Source organism: Littorina saxatilis, linkage group LG12, assembly GCF_037325665.1.
Source record: "Littorina saxatilis isolate snail1 linkage group LG12, US_GU_Lsax_2.0, whole genome shotgun sequence".
Classification (NCBI taxonomy): domain Eukaryota; kingdom Metazoa; phylum Mollusca; class Gastropoda; order Littorinimorpha; family Littorinidae; genus Littorina; species Littorina saxatilis.
The window spans coordinates 77251204-77272705 of NC_090256.1; the positions used below are offsets into that span (position 1 = coordinate 77251204).

At 39.6% G+C, this 21502-nt stretch overlaps 1 protein-coding gene across 1 annotated transcript in view; it reads left to right on the plus strand.

Annotated features, from left to right (window-relative positions):
* Window positions 1-21292, plus strand: part of LOC138983204 (uncharacterized) — a 27336-nt gene extending 6044 nt beyond the window's left edge. The window contains exons 4-5 of the mRNA XM_070356616.1: window positions 20126-20298; window positions 20983-21292. Of these exons, the coding sequence (XP_070212717.1) occupies window positions 20126-20298; window positions 20983-21198 (389 nt within the window). The 3' untranslated portion in view covers window positions 21199-21292. The remainder of the gene's footprint in view (window positions 1-20125; window positions 20299-20982) is intronic.
* The last annotated feature ends 210 nt before the right edge of the window (window positions 21293-21502 follow it).

Below are 21502 nucleotides of genomic sequence, written 5' to 3' on the forward strand. Positions count from 1 at the left end.
TGCATTTAAAAACAACACTTGTTCGAAGGCCTTGAAAGGGGGAAACATTGTGTTCATTACAACTAGTCTTTTTTGAGAAATACTTAAAAAGAAAGGGAGTAAGGGCTTAATTAAATGCAAATTGAATTAAAATATACTTTTGTCGAACTTTTGTCTTCTTATTAACATGTTAAAGTATTTGAAGATTGCGAGATATTTTCGAAAAACCGTGTTTCAGGCAATCCGCAAATGAACAAAATATGCAAGATCTGATCCATTTTTATACCAATTTGAATTATGACCAGTAACTCCTGTCCAAAAACCACTCTGAATAAGACAAATCTAATAGTTAGTAATTACAGTTATCACATAATTATGCCCCGTGTAGGGGCTATGCAGATACCTGCGGCAATTTTGAACAGTATTACAACTGTTAGAGCCAAACATAATACTGGAAAATGGCTGCTTTATTGCTTGCTAAACCGGTTCTGTTACTTGTGTGGTTTTGTCTGAAGACAGAGAGAGCGAACGAACTAACTTTATTACCCAACTTGGATGGAGATTTTAGGCTGACGCCTAAGTCTTAAAATCTGTCCCTGCTAAAACTAAGACATAAAGATTGAGACAATAAATAAAAAATATCGTAAACGGACACAAGAAAAACAGAAAAAAACCCAATTAAGCCTATACATGAGAACGCTAATCATTAATTCCTAAATACCAAAAATATTTAAGACTAGAGGAATACCCGGCTTAGCCGGGTGGATCGCGAGACAGAGTAGCGGTTCGCCGGCTTAGAGCACGTGTTGAACATTTTCATCCACCAGTTTGTGCCCGGGGTCCACCTGAGTATGCCCACCAAATTTGATGCAGAATGTTTACGATATCACAAACAGAACTCTAAAATACACAGGTGTTGCCTTGCGAGCTATAAATAGCTCACAACTTCTAAGGCGAACAACTCTGCTGAGTCTGCTGTGAAGGGCGACGGTAGTCTCCCTATCACACCCGCCCCCGTTCCGAACCATGGACCCGCCAAGCTTAGGTCCATCCCAGATTCGTGGAATGGGAACAGCACGAAAATGATTCAGTGGCCATAATGCCATTCCTGAACATATGATGTCGAGTCCCATCCCTGTCGCCGACGCCGAATGTAACCGAGTGCCGAAACACCGCAATCACCTTTGGAGGCGAAGTCCACTCAAACAGGATTGAGAAATTTAGAGCTTATCTCTAAGCCCTTTAAAAACTGTTATGGCTTCTCAGAGGAAGGCCAGTTTATACAGACACACTATAGCCGCCCGGCCACATCACAAACAGAACTGTACAATCCACAGGTGTTGCCCACACACACACACACACACACACACACACACACACACACATACACACACACACACACACACACACACACACACACACACACAGAAGCCGTATATATATATACGGCTCTCATTATAACTTTCTATATAACTTTCATACTCTTCACTGACAGTTGCAGGGGAATCAAAGAAAGATTCTCGTCTATGCAGAGGGCCTACCACAGAAATGTGGTTTTCTCTTTTGCATAGAAGTTTGAGAGTTCTTCTCTGTTTTATGCCAAGAGACTGCCTGATGAGAGCTTCTCAGCTCGAAACCGGTAGCAGTCTTGGCTAAACAAAAACGGACCTTTTCAGGTTCAGCACTCTATGAGAATGCCCTTAAATGCACTTCGGTGACTTCTCAATCCTTTGAGGTTGTAGAACTCTCCTCGGGTTATTCTTGTTCAGTGTTGCAATCGGCTCCGAAAGGGTTTGATTCTCCAGTAGGCTGTCTGTGAAGAGTTCTTTCTAGATCTAATTCTTACCCCCTCCCCCCACCTCTTCCATTACCTCTAGTGTGCTCCCTGCTTTCAAAATTCCTTGTTGGAATGTAGGCGGTGGAGACACACACAGAGTAAAGGATGATCTCCCTTGCTCATGACGTAATTTCTATGCATTCTCGCTCTTGACGTCATTCTATATTTAACTTTTCTTTAAAAGTACAAGCGATCGAGTGCACATTTTGGCATTTTTAGCAGCGCTCTCATTATAAATTTATATATATATATATATATATATATATATATATATATATATATATATATATATATATATATATATATATATATAGAAAGTCTAAGGATATCATACCCATGAACTTTCATGTCAAATTTCATAAAGATCGGTCCAGTAGTTTAGTCTGAATTGCTCCACACACACACACAAACACACACACACACACACACACACACACACACACACACACACACACACACACACACACACACACACACACACACACAGAGATAGATGACAGTGTATTTTTCGCGTGGCTATAAATTGATTCGACCTTTGCACTTTTACAGTGAGGACAACTTAGGGGTGCAAGGAAAGCGTTCTGGACAGTGCGGTGACCTTCTAAAAATAGTAACGGAACGGGAATATCCGCGCGCCACACGAAGGAAGGGAGATAAACGCTGAAAACACTGGAGAAGATAAGGAAGAGTTACTGGAAATGGATCCAGAGAAAAGTCAAAATCAGGTCAGCGCTGCGCGCTGAGAGCACGTGTTGAAATATCTCATCGACCAGGTTGTGTCCGGGGTGTACCTGAATATGGCCACCAAATTTGAAACAGATCCATGAGAACCTTGGCCACGCATCGCGAACAGACAGACAGACAGACACAAGTCGTATATATGAGGCTTTGCCAAAAGGTGCTGGGGGGGGGTGCTTGGACATTTGTGACAAACTAAACCTTTTCAGTTGATTTTTTTTGGTGTTTTAAGTGATACATTAGTCTTTGATGAACACATTTGTGTAATAAAAGAATGGTTTGTGCATTTGGGAAATGTGTACGGTTTGATAATATGCCACAAAACGCCAATTTTGAGAAAAGCCACATGTGCAACAAAACTGACCACAGAAGCCATTAATATCATTTCATACAACTGGTAATGATTTATTTCTAGTAAACAGACCCTGCAGAAGCATTATCAGTCTTTAAAAGTACATTTGGAGCCAAATCTTGAATGCAGTGTCACGTAATGTCGCAAAACGCTCAAACATCATAAAAGTCAAAACTGATACTTTCTGCTAAGTAACCACAAGAAGTATAAACCCTAAAATAAAATATAGCACTTCAACAGAAACACTGACACATGTTAAAAATATCCCTAAAAGTTGTTACAGTTTGCTCAAACTAGTTAAACATGTTGTTGTAGGTGTCACGTGTTACAAAAATATTGATGGACATGAAAATATTCATAATATTTGAAATAACAACCAGAATGTTATACATACACTAACTTTTCATTTACAATCTAAAGATTAGGTTATTTATGGAATATGAAAACAGAAACAATAGCAAAACATGTTAAAAGCAAGTCATAACAGCATTCTACGTGTCACATGTTACACTGTGTCAGTGGACATGAAATTATTCAAAATGTTATAAATGACAACTGTGATATTAAATAGACCTTTAGGATACATTCATATTTTGAAGATTAGGTAATTATGGAACATCAAAGCACCACAAAAAAAGTAACATCATGTTCAAAACAGGTCAAATCTGCGTTCTACCTGTCACGTGTTACATGGAGTCAGTGGACATGAAATCAATGAAAATGTCAAAAATAACTACAATATTCAAACAGACATTTAGAATACAGTTTTAACCTAATGTCTAGGTACATCTGGAACAAGGTTCTCAATCAAATCGAATTTTTTTAATTAGTTGTACGTAAAATCCTAGCAAAATCCAAATTTAAAAAAAAAAAACTTTGATTTTTTTTTTTATGTTGGGGAGGGGGGGGTGGTGTTAAAACAATCTCATGAAAATATTCCTTCCCCCTGCTAACCCAAAAGCATTTCTTCAGCTTTGGCTACAATATTTACAAAGACATAAATGTCTCCTCCTAAATCGTTACACGGATATGAACGTATCCTCCTGAATCGTAACACGGATATTAACAAAAACAGAGGATCGAATTTTTCTTCAATCAAATTTGCCTCCAAAAGTAGCAAGCAGTTGTATATAGGTTACACAATATGCAAGATAATCAGAACTCGGAGTGTGTAAGCTATTTATCCCATTACTCCGACGTTTTCATTAAAAACACTTACTTTTTCCACTAAAACCTGCCCGTGCCTGTTTTCAGCTTGCCAAAAGCCTCCGCAGTCGGAAATTCATGTCAATGAATTCATGCGCATAGCTAGTTCCCATTTTTCAGCATAATGGACGGCGTCATTCGACTTGTATGTAGACATTCAGTCATTCAAATTGCTTATAAAAAGGTCTGCTATCTGCTTTTACATTTTGAAAGTCATTTTAAAATATCCTTGTGTATATTTGACATCGACTTTCGTTATACTCAATTCGGCATACCGGGTTTATATTTTTACCAGAATTGCGCACGATAATGGCAGCGCAACAAATTCAGTTCGGGCCGTGCTGGTTTGATCGTTGACCCAAGTCAGTTTGCATGCAGTGTTACTGTTTGTCAGTCGGGGATAGAAATGTTGGCTGTCATCGCGCTGTTATGTTTTGGTTTTCACACGTGGATCACTTACATATTCAGTCGTCGGGTTCTGTGTGTGTGTGTGTGTGTGTGTGTGTGTGTGTGTGTGTGTGTGTGTGTGTGTGTGTGTGTGTGTGTGTGTGTGTGTGGCCCTTCGTGGTCGGCTGGGCGTTAAGCAAACAAACAAACAAACAAACGAACAAACAAACAAACAAACTCTCTCTCTCTCATTCTCTCTCTCTCTCTTTCTCTCTCTCTCTCACTCTCTCTCACTCTCTCTCCCTCTCTCTCTCTCTCTCTCTCTCTCTCTCTCTCTCTCTCTCTCTCTCTCTCTCTCTCTCTCTCTCTCTCTCTCTCTCTCTCTCTCTCTCTCTCTCTCTCTCTCTCTCTTCAGGAACCGACAAGGAATAAGATGAAAGTGTTTTTAAATTGATTTCGAAAATTTAATTTTGATAATAATTTTTATATTTTTAATTTTCTGAGCTTGTTTTTAATCCAAATATAACATATTTATATGTTTTTGGAATCAGAAAATAATGGAGAATAAGATGAACGTAAATTTGGATCGTTTTATAAATTTTTTTTTTTTTTTACAATTTTCAGAGTTTTAATGACCAAAGTCATAAATTAATTTTTAAGCCACCAAGCTGAAATGCAATACCGAAGTCCGGGCTTCGTCGAATATTACTTGACCAAAATTTCAACCAATTTGGTTGAAAAATGAGGGCGTGACAGTGCCGCCTCAACTTTCACGAAAAGCCGGATATGACGTCATCAAAGACATTTATAAAAAAAAAATGAAGAAAAAAGTCTGGGGATATCATACCCAGGAACTATCAAGTCAAATTTCATAAAGATCGGTCCAGTAGTTTAGTCTGAATCGCTCTACACAAACACACACACACACACACACACACACACACACACACACACACACACACACACACATACACACACACACACACACACACACACACACACACACGACCCTCGTCTCGATTCCACCCTCTACGTTAAAACATTTAGTCAAAACTTGACTAAATGTATAAAGTAGTCCATCTGTAAACTCTGAATATGCAGATGACCTCTATAAATTATTCAATTGTACTCTGAAATCAAAGACAATGACCAATGACAGTTGAGATCGAAACTCGGTTGTGATGGGATATCCATAGGATATCCATATGGTTGTGATGGAATATTCAGAATAATCACCTCCTCAGCTAACAGAGATAAAGAGGCAGGTCATGGGATAATATAAGCTAATTCAATTCGTTGGGAGAAGAATTATGGGCAAATTATGTGTCAAACATATTAGATCTACAAAGTGTCAAACGTTACGTATAGATCTACACCTTACCCTGAACAGACAGTACAATATTTTCTCAACTTTACGGCTCGTCGTCTCCATGATTTCAATCGAATCGGTGACCGGAAACGCCAAAGAAGCAAAGCTAGTGGTTTCCACGCTTTTGTATCAAATACTCGCGAAACTTCTTTGTGAAAATTGCAAAAATAACAAAATGTGTCAAACGTTACTTTCGGACATTAACTCCATCGATTCTTTTTAGCTGCTAGATACAATAACTTCGCAAATTCTGACTCAAATGCAACACACTGCTTTTATTTCCTCGAACACGAAACTATCGTTTTCATCCAAAATGGCGGCCATTCAAAGCACCAAGACCGGCGAAAATCGAATCTGTAAACAAGTTGGTCTGCGGACATGAGCCCTTCGAAAATAACCGGGTATTTACTGGGCGAGGTTTTCGGTAAATTCTGGTTCTAATTACGATTGTTGCACATTCTACAAAGAGTTGCATGCTTAGACTGTATGAAATACGCTGATTAAAACCGATGCAGTGATGCAGACCATGAAAAATCAAAAATTCCCCGAGGACACCAAAATGTCCAAAAATTTTCGGGGCCGTTTCTGGTGTATGTTTGAAACATTTTATTTTTTATTTAACATTCACAACAACAACAGGCTTCAAAACATTAAAAAAAGCATTCATCAAACTCACTTTTTCAAAGCACAATACATGTAAACATGTTGGGGTAATCCAGTTAATTACACTTGCTTTCCAAAAATACATGGGTCCGAAATGGCACCTTTTGGCAAAGGCTCATATATATATATATGTATAGGTTACAACACGAGTGTTTTTTTATATGGCTTGTATTTCAGTCAAGACCCAGCGGATGAATATCATCGGGAGACACGAGCCTCTGGCGAGTGGATCTCGATTGATATTCCCGCTGGGTCTTGACTGAAATACAAGCCATATAAAAAACCACGAGTTTTGTAATCTGTATATCCCATTCTACCATCAAACACAAAGTGTAAACTACTAGCGGCACTGTTGCGATCTGTGGAGTGTGAAACAGTCGTGCCAGCGAGACTTGGCCCTTTTGCAACCTTAAACTAAGTGACCGTCGCTGAAAAAATAAAACGAATGAGTGCATCGATAAGTACGCGGTAACACTACTTTCAGACCATTTAAAAGCTTTAAGTAAAGGTTCATAAGTTGCAAGAAAGTAATGAAGTCGTATAGAAATCAATTTAGTTGAAGCGCACAATTCTTTTGTTTTGCGTTTCAGGTCGGCAGAACGGGCGAAACCGGTTTGGCACCCATTTGGCTTACTCGATTCAGAATCGATTCCACGTTGTTTTTCTCGAACGTATTATTATACAATTAGGCTTATTGACAGAGAAGCAAATTTTAGGGAACAAATATGTAGGTTTAGATTTAACCATTTGCTCCCTATTTGAAATGTATCTACGTGATAAACTGTTTTGCGAGTGTGTTTGCATGGATGAACCTAAACTGGTATGGGTGTGAGGAAAACGGGACCAAGTTGGTGAAGTCGCGAATTGCTGACACCAAGTCTGTCACCGCCGATTGATTGCATTTTGAAGGAATATGACTGGATTACGGAAAAATGCACACATGTTAAGTTCTTGGATACCTTCATCGCCAATGTGGACTTACTGCAGAGCCAGGCAAAAGAGTAGACTTGCTCGCAAAATACGTGAAACAGCCGATGTTTGATAGCGAAGCCAAACCAGGTAAAGGACGCTTCTCGGTCCCGCTACGCATGTCACTCCCTCACCAGACCAGTGTTGTTGCTTTGAGTTTGACTAACAAACTCGAAACTGTCATTTAAAACATGAGCCAAATGTGTATTGATTGTGTGATTAGTCTATGTGACAGGGCTTCTATTATCTGTGCTCCCTAGCTTCTGTCAGTTCCCACACCGACACTGCTGACAGACCTGTGTGACAGACTCTCACAAACAGTCGTCTGCTTCGATGCAAGGGAGGGTACTCGTTTTTATATTTAGTCAAGTTTTGACTAAATATTTTAACATCGAGGGGGAATCGAAACGAGGGTCGTGGTGTATGTGCGTGTGTGTGTGCGTGTGTGCGTGTGTGTGTGTGTGTGTGTGTGTGTAGAGCGATTCAGACTAAACTACTGGACCGATCTTTATGAAATTTGACATGAGAGTTTCTGGGTATGAAATCCCCGAACGTTTTTTTCATTTTTTTGATAAATGTCTTTGATGACGTCATATCCGGCTTTTCGTGAAAGTTGAGGCGGCACTGTCACGCCCTCATTTTTCAACCAAATTGGTTCAAATTTTGGTCAAGTAATCTTCGACAAAGCCCGGACTTCGGTATTGCATTTCAGCTTGGTGGCTTAAAAATTAATTAATGACTTTGGTCATTAAAAATCTGAAAATTGTAAAAAAAAATAAAAATTTATAAAACGATCCAAATTTACGTTTATCTTATTCTCCATCATTTGCTGATTCCAAAAACATATAAATATGTTATATTCGGATTAAAAACAAGCTCTGAAAATTAAATATATAAAAATTATTATGAAAATGTATTTTTCGAAATCAATTTAAAAACACTTTCATCTTATTCCTTGTCGGTTCCTGATTCCAAAAATATATAGATATGATATGTTTGGATTAAAAACACGCTCAGAAAGTTAAAACGAAGAGAGGTACAGAAAAGCGTGCTATCCTTCTCAGCGCAACGAATACCCCGCTCTTCTTGTCAATTCCACGGGCACTGCCTTTACCACGGGCGGTGGAGTGACGATGCTACGAGTATACGGTCTTGCTGCGTTGCGTTGCGTTCAGTTTCATTCTGTGAGTTCGACAGCTACTTGACTAAATATTGTATTTTCGCCTTACGCGACTTGTTTGGTTTTGCAGCCATGGGCATTGTGATAGTGTTCGACTGTTCAAACTAGTGTTATGCACGGGTTAATAAAACTGAGGATAGAACTCTTTAGCAGCAAAACAATTAAGGTATTAGGACACACCTGAAAGTACGCTGGAGTAGCCTCCCTTCCCGGATTTAGAACGCGTTTCGTGTCGTAACAGATTATCCACTTATTAGCCATATCCGTTTGCAAAATAATGAAATACACATTAGGAAATGGCAGAAGTTTACAACTATCGACATTTTCTATCAGTGCAATAAAAAACAATCGTCAGAACTTGCATTTACGACATGTCGTGCGTGAGAATGTGTCAGTAAACAAGCACTTGTTGCCTGGCTGAAGAACCCTACGAGTCAATCTAAAACAGACGACAAGTAATGGAAAGCAGTCTGCGGATACACATAACAAATTGCGGATGAAAAAGTGAGTTCATCCCTGCTCTGGATAAAAAACATTGAACTGATGACGTGGGAGCGTTCACGCGAAGACATTTTTTCAGATGATCACTTCTACATTTTATTGCACGTACTTGGGGCAGATCTGAATTTCACACTGGAAGATGACAACTCGGTCTTGTGAGTTGAGAACCACATGTTCTTTGCCGACAGAAATCACGATGGGACAAGATGCAGATTGTGTTGAAGAGATGTTTGCAGATTATCGCATCTACATTTTATTGCTCAGATCAATGCACGTAGTTGGGGTAGATTTCACAATGGAAGACGACAAATCGGGTCATGTGAGTTGAGAACCACATTTTCTTTGACGGCAGAAATCACTATGGGACAAGAGGAGAATTGTGTTGAGGAGGTTAATACTGACTGACTTTAGATGAAGAGTTCCTAGACCTGGTTTTTGTAGAGAGGCATCATGATGATATCCTGTTTTTTAACGTTCTTGGTGACAACGCGCCAGAATCGCACGAAGATCGAACTCTCGAAGAAAACAAGTTTATCGCTGAACATCGGAAATGTGAAAGTATTGCTCTTCCTGTCTGATCAGTCTCCCCGTTAGATCTACATCCTCCATTATCAGGTAACTTACCAAACCGGAGTGTGTGTGTGTGTGTGTGTGAGTGTGTGTGTGTGTGTGTGTGTGTGTGTGTGTGTGTGTGTGTGTGTGTGTGTGTGTGTGTGTGTGTGTGTGTGTACCGGATTACCATCATCAACGCACCCTTTTGAACTTTTCTACGTAACCTTATTATGCCTGCTGTGACATTCACGAGGATTATTATGATTATTGGACAATCGTGTGCCTGTGCTGGACTTGCACGAAGACAAACGGCGTCGGAACGGTATTCGTACTGCCAAGTGTGTGCGCCCAGAGCGCAGTGTGAACCGAGAGTGAGTGTGTCATTGTGTGGCAGTTTTGCTTGATTGATTTATTCATGATTTAATTTGCTTTTTGGTTCAATAGTAAAATCTGTGTTCGTTATATTTTGTGGTGTGATTCGCCCGAGTGCGAGACCCCCTTCCCCGAACGCCTCTGTGGGTGGAATTGTATACTTGTGTGAGTAACGTGAGTGTGTAGATGAGAATGTGAAAGTTGTTTTGGACCCAGACACACACAGCAGACACCAACACAACAGCTAAGTTTCAGCCTGACAAATAAATCCAGTGACACAGCTAATGGCTGTACAGTACTTGTTATTTCTCTATTAAAACAAATGTGTCAAGATCTTTACCATTTTCTGTCCTTTTGTGGGAATCTCGGAATATTTGCCTTGAATCTGTGAAAATTGGAGTGCAGTGCTAGAGAATGGAAGTGTGTTTTGTTTACGCTTGAAATGTAACTTCGGAATGGGTGTACAAAATTGTTTATTTTATTTTATTTACATAAAACTGCAAAGTAACTGTGTTTTGAGTTCTACATTTTGATCCTATATCAGTCGTCTTCATGTGTGGACATACAAGACTTCATTCATTGACATATACACAGTCGAATTATATACTAAATTAATTAAAATAATTTAATAGTTCATCTTTTCAAAAATTATCTTCTGAATCAGCAAAATGCCACTTTTATTTTATTTTTCTCTCTCTCCAAGCCAGAACTTACATAAAAATAATATTTTAAAAGTGACATGTCGCTTTTACTTACTTGTCTCATAGGTAGAGCAAATGCATTATGGGTAGGGGGTAGGGGTAGTACAATCATTACAATTCAAGATTTTGTGCATTAAGGTGTGTATCTTTTTTTTCCATCGGTAAGGATACCTCAGCTTGAATTTACCTAAGTTTTAGCGCATCCTACTAATCACTTTAGCACTTTATATCATAATTATGTTTATTTCTGTTTCATGCTTGAAAATGACTTTCAAAACTGATACATATTACCAGGACAGTAACTATGTTGTATGCTTTATTTTGTTCCTATATTAGTCATCTTGAATTTTGATCAATTAATTCACAGTAAAATGTAAACAAATCTTCAGTAGTAATTGCATAAAAAGACCGGCACGGTTGGCCTAGTGGTAAGGCGTCCGCCCCGTGATCGGGAGGTCGTGGGTTCGAAACCCGGCCGGGTCATACCTAAGACTTTAAAATTGGCAATCTAGTGGCTGCTCCGCCTGGCGTCTGGCATTATGGGGTTAGTGCTGGGACTGGTTGGTCCGGTGTCAGAATAATGTGACTGGGTGAGACATGAAGCCTGTGCTGCGACTTCTGTCTTGTGTGTGGCGCACGTTATATGTCAAAGCAGCACCGCCCTGATATGGCCCTTCGTGGTCGGCTGGGCGTTAAACCAAACAAAACAAACAAAAAAAAAAATTGCATAAAAAAGTCTGATATGTCAATTAGCATGTTATTTTTATCTTAATATGGGCGCGTTAAATCCTAATCTGTTTGTTTTAATGGACTAAGCAATCCTTGGACTGACAGAAAAGATGTATTTTAAAAATGTCCAGTTACTTTTACTTATTTTTCTAATTGGAAGAGAATATGCACTTTTTATATTTAGTCAAGTTTTGACTAAATATTTTAACATCGAGGGGGAATCGAAACGAGGGTCGTGGTGTATGTGCGTGTGTGTGTGTGTGTGTGTGTGTGTGTGTGTGTGTGTAGAGCGATTCAGACTAAACTACTGGACCGATCTTTATGAAATTTGACATGAGAGTTCCTGGGTATGAAATCCCCGAACGTTTTTTTCATTTTTTTGATAAATGTCTTTGATGACGTCATATCCGGCTTTTCGTGAAAGTTGAGGCGGCGCTGTCACGCCCTCATTTTTCAACCAAATTGGTTGAAATTTTGGTCAAGTAATTTTCGACGAAGCCCGGACTTCGGTATTGCATTTCAGCTTGGTGGCTTAAAAATTAATTAATGACTTTGGTCATTAAAAATCTGAAAATTGTAAAAAAAAAATAAAAATTTATAAAACGATCCAAATTTACGTTTATCTTATTCTCCATCATTTGCTGATTCCAAAAACATATAAATATGTTATATTTGGATTAAAAACAAGCTCTGAAAATTAAATATATAAAAATTATTATCAAAATTAAATTGTCGAAATCAATTTAAAAACACTTTCATCTTATTCCTTGTCGGTTCCTGATTCCAAAAACATATAGATATGATATGTTTGGATTAAAAACACGCTCAGAAAGTTAAAACAAAGAGAGGTACAGAAAAGCGTGCTATCCTTCTTAGCGCAACTACTACCCCGCTCTTCTTGTCAATTTCACTGCCTTTGCCATGAGCGGTGGACTGACGATGCTACGAGTATACGGTCTTGCTGAAAAATGGCATTGCGTTCAGTTTCATTCTGTGAGTTCGACAGCTACTTGACTAAATATTGTATTTTCGCCTTACGCGACTTGTTTTTGTTCAAATGGGTAGAGGGCAAGGGTAGTAAAAGCATCACAGTTCAAGATTTTGCGCGACAAGAGGTGTGTTTCTTTTAATTGTGATAAAGAGGGATAAATCAACTTGGTATCAAACACTATTTCTGAACACTGTAACCACTTTAGCACTTTTAATTTATGTTATCTGTCTTCCAAACTTCTAATTCAGCTTCAAAAATAAGAACAAAAGTGGGTTTTTTCTGAATTCACCAGTTAAATCACTATGTTGGATGTTCTATTTATCTTCTTAAGTTTTTGATCATCTGACTACCTTGCTTTTCTATTTGGAAGATAATATGCACTCTTTTCTGAAAAATGGGTAGGGGGTGATGTAATAAAAGCATCACAGTTCAAGATTTTGCGCGACAAGAGGTGTGTTTCTTTTAACTGTGATAAAGAGGGATAACTCAACTTGGTATCTAACACTATTTCTGAACACTGTAACCACTTTAGCACTTTTAATTTATTTTTTTCTGTCTTCCAAGCTTTAAATTCAGCTTATAAAATGAGTAAAAAAGTGTTTTTTTCTGAATTCACCAGTTAAATCACTCTGTTGGGTGTTCTTTTTTGCTTCCCTATTTCTGTTCTGAAGTTTTTGATCATCTGACTACCTTGCTTTTCTATTTGGAAGATAATATGCACTCTTTTCTGAAAAATGGGTAGGGGGTGGGAGTAGTAAAAGCATCACAGTTCAAGATTTTGCACGACAAGAGGTGTGTTTCTTTTAACTGTGATGAAGAGGGATAACTCAACTTGGTATCTAACACTATTTCTGAACACTGTAACCACTTTAGCACTTTTAATTTATTTTTTTCTGTCTTCCAAGCTTTAAATTCAGCTTATAAAATGAGTAAAAAAGTGTTTTTTTCTGGATTTACCAGTTAAATCACTCTGTTGGGTGTTCTATTTTGCTTCCTTATTTCTGTTCTTAAGTTTTGATCATCTGACTACCTTGCTTTTCTATTTGGAAGATAATATGCACTCTTTTCTGAAAAATGAGAAGGGGGTGGGGGTAGTAAAAGCACCACAGTTCAAAATTTTGCGCGACAAGAGGTGTATTTCTTTTAAAAGTGGTGAAGAGGGATAACTCAACTTGTTATCTAACACTATTTCTGAACACTGTAACCACTTTAACACTTTTAATTTATGTTTGACTGTGTTCCATGCTTCAAATTGGGCTTCAAAAATGGATACATAAGGGTTTTTTTCCAAATTCACCTGTAAAATCACTATGTTTGATGTTCTATTTTGCTTCCCTATTTCTCTTCTTCAGTTTGTGATCATCCAATTGTTTTTTTGTTTACATATTCACAATACAATATCACAATTTCTTCAGTAGGTTTTGCGTGAAAAAATCTCATACCTATGCTCAAACTTCAGTCGTTATCTAAAAATTTTGCGCGACAAGCACTATTCATTTTGTTATTTCCTGATAAATCAAACATTGAACTAACATAAAAAGAAACCTTTAAAACTGCCTAACCACTTTGAAATATGGCCTCAGGTGTATACTCCAGCCTTAAGAGTGTATTACAATCTATTTGTTTTGCGCAAGGTCAAAGGTCGGGAGGAAAGTAGTCCTTTGCCCAAATCGGAATCTGCACTATCATATATTTTTGGGAGTCGATGATGTATTTATTGAGCTATAAAAATACAACATATATACCCATACTGAAGTAACAGAGTTGCGGTTTCTGTAGCAGGTTGTTTTTTTGCTCCACAGGGAGTCTACAGGAATAAGTCAAGTAAGTCAAGAAGTAACAGAGACAAAGAAGGGAGGTCATGGGATATATATATATATATATATATATATATATATATATATATATATATATATATATTATATACGACTTGTGTCTGTGTGTGTATTCGCCATGCACGGCCAAAGTTCTCGATGGATCTGCTTCAAATTTGGTGTCCATATTCTGATACACACCGGACAAAATCTGGTCGATGAGATATTTCAATACGTGCTCTCAGCGCGCAGCGCAAACCGATTTTGTTTCGGGATCAACTACCATAACTCTTCCTTATCTTCTCCATGTTTTCAGCGTTTACCTCCCTTCCTTCGTATGGCTTCGAGAAGCAGCTTCGGATATTCCCGTTCCGACATTACTATTTTTAGAAGGTCACCGTAGTGTCCAGAACGCTTTCCATGCAGCCGTAAGTTGTCCTCACTGTAAAAGTGCAAAGGTCGAATAAATTTTTAGCCACACTGTCATCTATCTCTATATATTTATACGATATATATATACGGCTTCTGTGTGTGTGTGTGTGTTTGTGTGTGTGTGTGGAAAACACCTGTGGATTCTAGAGTTCTGTTTGTGATGTGGTCTGGCTGTTTTCCACACACAGAGCCAGGTCCAAAAGTCTTAAAATACAATTATAAAAAGGCAGACTGGGCAGTTTTCAAGGACACTGTCACTAAGTCTGCAGATGCACATACCCTCTTGGATGGCAATCCAGAGTCCCAAGAAAGTATCGACAACAAATATAAACAGCTAAGATCAAACCTGCTGAATGCAATGGAATTGTCAATCCCCAAAACAAAACCTTTTAGCGGACCCAGCAGAACTGATCAGAGCCCATGGTGGACAGAAGAATGCAGAACAGCCATCAGGTTAAAAAGAACTGCAAAAGAGAAGTATGATCGCTTCAGGTCTGCACAAAACCACAACAATATGAAATCAACTGAAGAACAATGTGACAAAATTATAGACAAAGCAAAAAAAGAATATTTTGAAAACATGTCCAGCAAAGTGAGCGATTACAGAGATGCTGGAAAAATGTGGACCAAAATAAGGAAATTCAAATGCAGACACAAGCAGGCTGAACGTCCTCTTATGCACGAAGGAAAAAAATATGAAAGCCTTCCTGAAAAAGCAGAACTGTTTGCAGATATTTTTGCAGCAGCAAGCCAAACAGATAAACTGTTATGTGAGCAGGAACTCTTCCGTAAGAAGTGGGAGGATAAACATGACTTAAACGACCCAGAACTCAACCCTTCCTTAAAAATAAATGCTCCCTTATCCATTTAAGAACTGAAAACGGCTATAGCATCGGTGACAAAAGTCCGATCCGCCTGTGGTTCTGATCCAATAAACTATCAGGTCATACAACATTTACCAAACCAAGGATTAAATCTTTTACTGGATTTTTATTCAACATGCTGGAAGTCTGGCCTGATTCCCACAGCTTGGAAAGAGGCGGTTGTGATCCCCATTTTAAAGCCTGGAAAACCAAGAGCTGACCCTTCCAGCTGGCGCCCTATATCTCTGACCTCCCATCTGAGCAAAATCTATGAAAGAATACTAAAATCCAGACTAGAAGATGAAATGGAAAGAAAAAAGGTAATACCCCTGTGTCAAGCCGGTTTCCGTCGAGGCAGGGGTGTCTCGGATCACATTGTAAAACTGTCCTCCAAAATTAAGAAAGCTCTCTCACGCAAGAAGTCTCTCTTTGCTGTCTTTTTTGACATCAAAAAAGCCTACGATACAGTATGGCACCAACGATTGTTGTTCAAATTGAAGCAATTAGGCATCAGTGGTAATATGTTTCAATACATAAAAAGCTTTCTACTGAACAGATCCTTTCAAACTGATTATAAAGGTGCCAAATCATCCACTCGCAAAGTTGACATGGGAGTGCCACAGGGCTCAGTAATAGCACCACTGCTTTTTAGCATTATGCTGCATGACATATCGACAGTTAAAACACGTGGAGCCGAACTGACGCTTTATGCGGATGATTTTGCTCTATGCAAAGAGTATCAAAACAAAACCTATAAAACAGAACACAAACTCTCTAAAGAGTGGCAAACAGCTATAAATAACATTGCGAACTATATGCGGGAGAATGGCTTCACTCTCTCTGCCGAGAAAACTGTATTCGTTGCCTTTACAAACCGAAAACTGGAAGATCGAGAAAAGATACAGTTCTCACTAGATAAATCTGTTGTCTCACCCAGTCAGCAGGTGAAATATCTGGGCGTACTTTTCACCTCAAATGGACTATGGACTGCTCACTTAAAGTATCTTTTAAGCAAAGCAAATAAGATCATCAACCTTCTTAAAATACTGGCTGCCCAACCATGGGCAAAGTGCCCAGTTATTCTAACAAACATCACCAGAGCTCTTATAAGATCAAGACTATCATATGGACAGGAGGCCTACTTCTCGTCGGCTCGAAAATGGCTTGATAAGCTACAGTCAGCGGAATGTCGTGCCCTTCGGCTTGCCCTCGGACACCCAAGGCATTCAAAGCAGGCCATTGTATACCACCAAGCAGGATTCCTCCCTCTTGACATGTGGCGACGTAAGTGCTGCGCGGATTACAATGTTCGAGCCAACACAGTGCAAAACTCAACAAAAGAGGAGCTACAACCGCATTACAATCATGTCCAAAACAAAAAGGCCGACTTTGGCACTACTTTTACCTCACTGGCTCAATTCTCAATGCTTCACTCTTTAGTGAAATCAGTGTCGACCCAAATGATGTGGCCCAAAACCCCATATGCATATCTCGTGATCCCTCATGGACAATGAAAGAAATGAATTTTGACACAGAATATTGCACAGCTACAAAGGATGATCAGTTATTACTCAGGATACAAGCCCTTGAGCACATTGATACTGTATACAAAGGCCATGTTCATGTTTACACAGACGGGTCAGTGTTGGATGGCAAGAAGGCTGGCGCAGCTTTTGTAATCCCCAGCGATGACCTGACTGGGAAATTTAAACTGTGCAACAGAAACTCGATCTTCTCAGGTGAGCTCCTTGCCATCTGCATGTCGTTTGTTCATCTCAATCTCAAGAACACTCCTCCTCAAAAGATAGCTATATTCTCTGACTCCAAAGCAGCCATTGAAGCATTAAGATCTAACAAAAGATCAAAAAGACATGATCTTGTCATTGCCATAAAGGAGCTGGCAAATAAAATTATAAAAAAGGAAGCGAGATTAACCTGGTCTAGTGTCCAGCACACGTGAACGTGCCTGGCAACGAGAAAGCAGACAAAGCCGCTAAAGAAGGTAGACCTGCCATTGTCTGCTTCTGAGATCAGTAGCCTTACAGACTCTCTTCTCTGGAGAGAATGGAGGAACAAATATATGCACACGGCTATAAGCTCTGGCTGGCTCATTCGGGAAGCCCCATCAAAACAGATGAACACCTATAATGCATGCCCACGTGTAATAAAAAGGATTAACCGCCTAAGGGCAGAAGCTGGGAACTAACAATTTCTGGAGCTTAAATGCACCTGTCAATCCGACCTCACCATTGCTCATTTGACTTTGGAGTGTGATTTGAACTCATGCCACTTTCAACCCCTGACTCAGTTTATAAACTCAAATAGAAATATCCTGCCAAATACCTCAAAGGAAAAATTAAGCTATCTTTTAAGTTTTGATAAAGACCTTGGGTGGCAAGGTCCCAAACTTATCGCTGGACTTATGCACACGCACCCACTTGGTCCCTGGATATGAAGAGACTTTGCTGCGGCTGACGCCATTGCTTCTCATACAGCTACTATATATTTTTTTTTATCAGAACTTTTAAGAATACCATTCTATATCCAAGTATCTCTTAATACCATTTTTAATTAGATGAGCGAGAGTGTGCGGGGGGTGGGAGGGTGGTGAACCACTGTACGTAAAGGGAAAGGTTGTGTGCGTGCCTGTGTGTGTTCTTAATCCAAAACAAATGTCGCCAATGTTTTTACAGAGTGACGTTAAATAAACGATTTTATCATCATTTGTCGGTATGTTCTGACCTTCCTCTGAGAAGCCTTAACAGACTAAAAAGGGCTTAGAGATAAGCTCTAAATGTCTCCTTCCTGTGTGAGTGGACTTCGCCTCCAAAGGTGATTATGGTGTTTCGGCACTCGATTACATTCGGCGTCGTCAACATGAATGGGACTTGACATGATATGATCATGAATGGCATTATGGTCACTGAATCATTTTCGTGCTGTTCCCATTCCACGAATCTGGGAGGGACCTAAGCTTGGAGGATCCATGGTTCGGTTCATGGGGCGGGTGTGACAGGGAGACTACCGCCGCCCTTCACAGCAGACTCTGCCGAGTTGTGCGCCTTAGAAGTTGTGAGATATTTATAGCTCTTTATAGCTCGCAAAGCAACACCTGTGGATTGTAGAGTTCTGTTTGTGATATCGTAAATATTCTGCATCAAATTTGGTGGGCATATTCAGGTGGACCCCGGGCACAAACTGGTGGATAAAAACCGGCGAAGCCGGGTATTCCTCTAGTATTATATATGTATATATATATGTATAGATATAATATGTTTACTCTGAAAATGTTCTCAAGAAAATCGGTGCATGCAACGTGTAGGTACTAAGATTAGCGCAATCCGTCACGGTCTTCGGGTTTGCGCTAGCCAAGCCTTACTACTACATGTAGTCTCGGTGATTACTGGTTTGCAGTGTGGATCTTTTAGTTTCAGGCCGAAAGATTAGCTAAATGTTTTGATATCGCTTCACGCGACTTGCTTTTTACATTTAGTCAAGTTTTGACTAAATGTTTTAACCTAGAGGGGGAATCGAGACGAGGGTCGTGGTGTGTGTGTGTGTGTGTGTGTGTCTGTGTGTGTGTGTCTGTGCGTGTGTGTGTGTGTGTGTGTGTGTATGTGTAGAGCAATTCAGACTAAACTACTGGACCGATCTTTATGAAATTTGACATAAAAGTTTCTGGGTATGATATCCCCAGACGTTTTTTTTTTCCATTTTTTTGATAAATGTCTTTGATGACGTCATATCCGGCTTTTCGTGAAAGTTGAGGCGGCAATGTCACGCTCTCATTTTTCAACCACATTGGTTGAAATTTTAGTCAAGTAATCTTCGACAAAGCCCGGACTTCAGTATTGCATTTCAGCGTGGTGGCTTAAAAATTAATTAATGACTTTGGTCATTAAAAAAATCTGAAAATTTAAAAAAACATCTTTATAAAACGATCCAAATTTACGTTTATCTTATTCTCCATCATTTTCTGATTCCAAAAACATATAAATATATTATATTTGGATTAAAAACAAGCTCTGAAATTTTAAAATATAAAAATTATGATCAAAATTAAATTTTCGAAATCAATTTAAAAACACTTTCATCTTATTCTTTATCGGTTCCTGATTCCCAAAACATATATATATATGATATGTTTGGATTAAAAACACGTTTAGAAAGTTAAAACGAAGAGAGGTACAGAAAAGCGTGCTATCCTTATCAGCGCAAGTACTTGTCTTCTTGTCACTTTCACTGCCTTTGCCATGAGCGGTGGACTGACGATGCTACGAGTATACGGTCTTGCTGCGTTGCATTGCGTTCAGTTTCATTCTGTGAGTTCGACAGCTACTTGACTAAATGTTGTATTTTCGCCTTACGCGACTTGTTTTTAGTTTCGGTGTCATGGGGCTGTGTCCACACAACTCTAACTTATCTTTGTCTGCTATGTAGATCACTGACTCACCACAGTTTTCAAAATGGTCCTTGGTGTTCCTTTGCAGGCTACAAGGCAGAGTTCTTGCTGATCCAGCTTGCAATGAGTGGGTCCCTAGTGTTGATGATACTGACAGCAAGAGTGGATGCCTTCTTCTGGTCCATGGCTGTGGCTGGAACTCAGCGCGTGTGCACCCACGTCACCCCGTTTGCCGTCATCAATGACGTCATGCAGGCCGAGGTATAAGTTTGTCTTTGTGTAACGTCGCTTTTATGGTAATTGCATTCCGCCAATTACAGAGCTGTGGTTTTTTTTTAAAAGCCAATTGTTAATAGTGCAAGTATGTGTTGACGAACAGAATCCCCCCCCCCCCCCTTTTTATTTCCTTGATTAATTCAAAACGTTAGATGCATACCGCTAATAACGGAGGGGTGTTGGGTTTTGAAAGCCAGTTCTTAATTGCGCGAGCATGTGTTGGCGAATAGTGATGGCCCACAATAAGTCTTTTTGTGGCGCAATACAAAATGGTGGCGTGTCTCGAGGAAACATAATGGGTCGGCCGCGCGGCATGACGCATGAGTATAGAATTCATCCTTTTGTTGACGCTTGACGCGATAAATCAACCAATTAGAGCAATGTATTGGGAGGGACACAATCCGCTAGTTTGTCAAAAGAGGAAGGTGTGTGTGTTCGTGTCCAGTATTGTCAACGCTTTTCAGACGATCATTTCTAGATAAATCCTTCCCAATTGTTGTTGTTGTTGCGTGTGTGTGTGTGTGTGTGTGTGTGTGTGTGTGTGTGTATGTGTGTGTGTGGGTGTGTGTGTGTGTGTGCGTGTGTGTGCGTGTGCGTGTGTGTGTTAATTCTTCTCATAGTCAGGTCATCGTATCTAGAGATAACTGTTTTCCTTGTCTTATTCTGCAGGTGGAGAAAGACTCACGAGAAGGCTCAGCGCGTGTGGGCCTTGGCATGTCGATCGTGTCTGCCATGAGCAGCTTAGCCTTGATCACCATCTTCCCCTGCCTGGGGCCTCTAGAGGAGGTCACCCGACTGGTGTCCATCCCTCTGTGGATCGCTGCTGGCTGTGGCTGTGCGGCGGCTGCTTGCTTTTTCATAATTGACATTCCTAGAAAGCGTTAGTTCATTCGTGGCACTATATGAAAACAAGAGAAACAATCATTTAAACAAATGCTCATGTATGATGTTCCTGAAAAGTGCTGCCATAAGAAATAAAAATGCTTCATTGGTTACTTGTGTGTGTGTGTGTGTGTGTGTGTGTGTGTGTGTGTGTGTGTGTGTGTGTGTGTGTGCGTGCGCGCTTATGTGTGTGTATGTGTGTTGGGACTAGAAAGAATTTACCCGATGCTACCCAGCATGTCGTAAGAGGCGACTAACGGTTCTGTTTCTTCTCTTCTTTTGTCTTATTTCTGCCTTACCAGTCCTT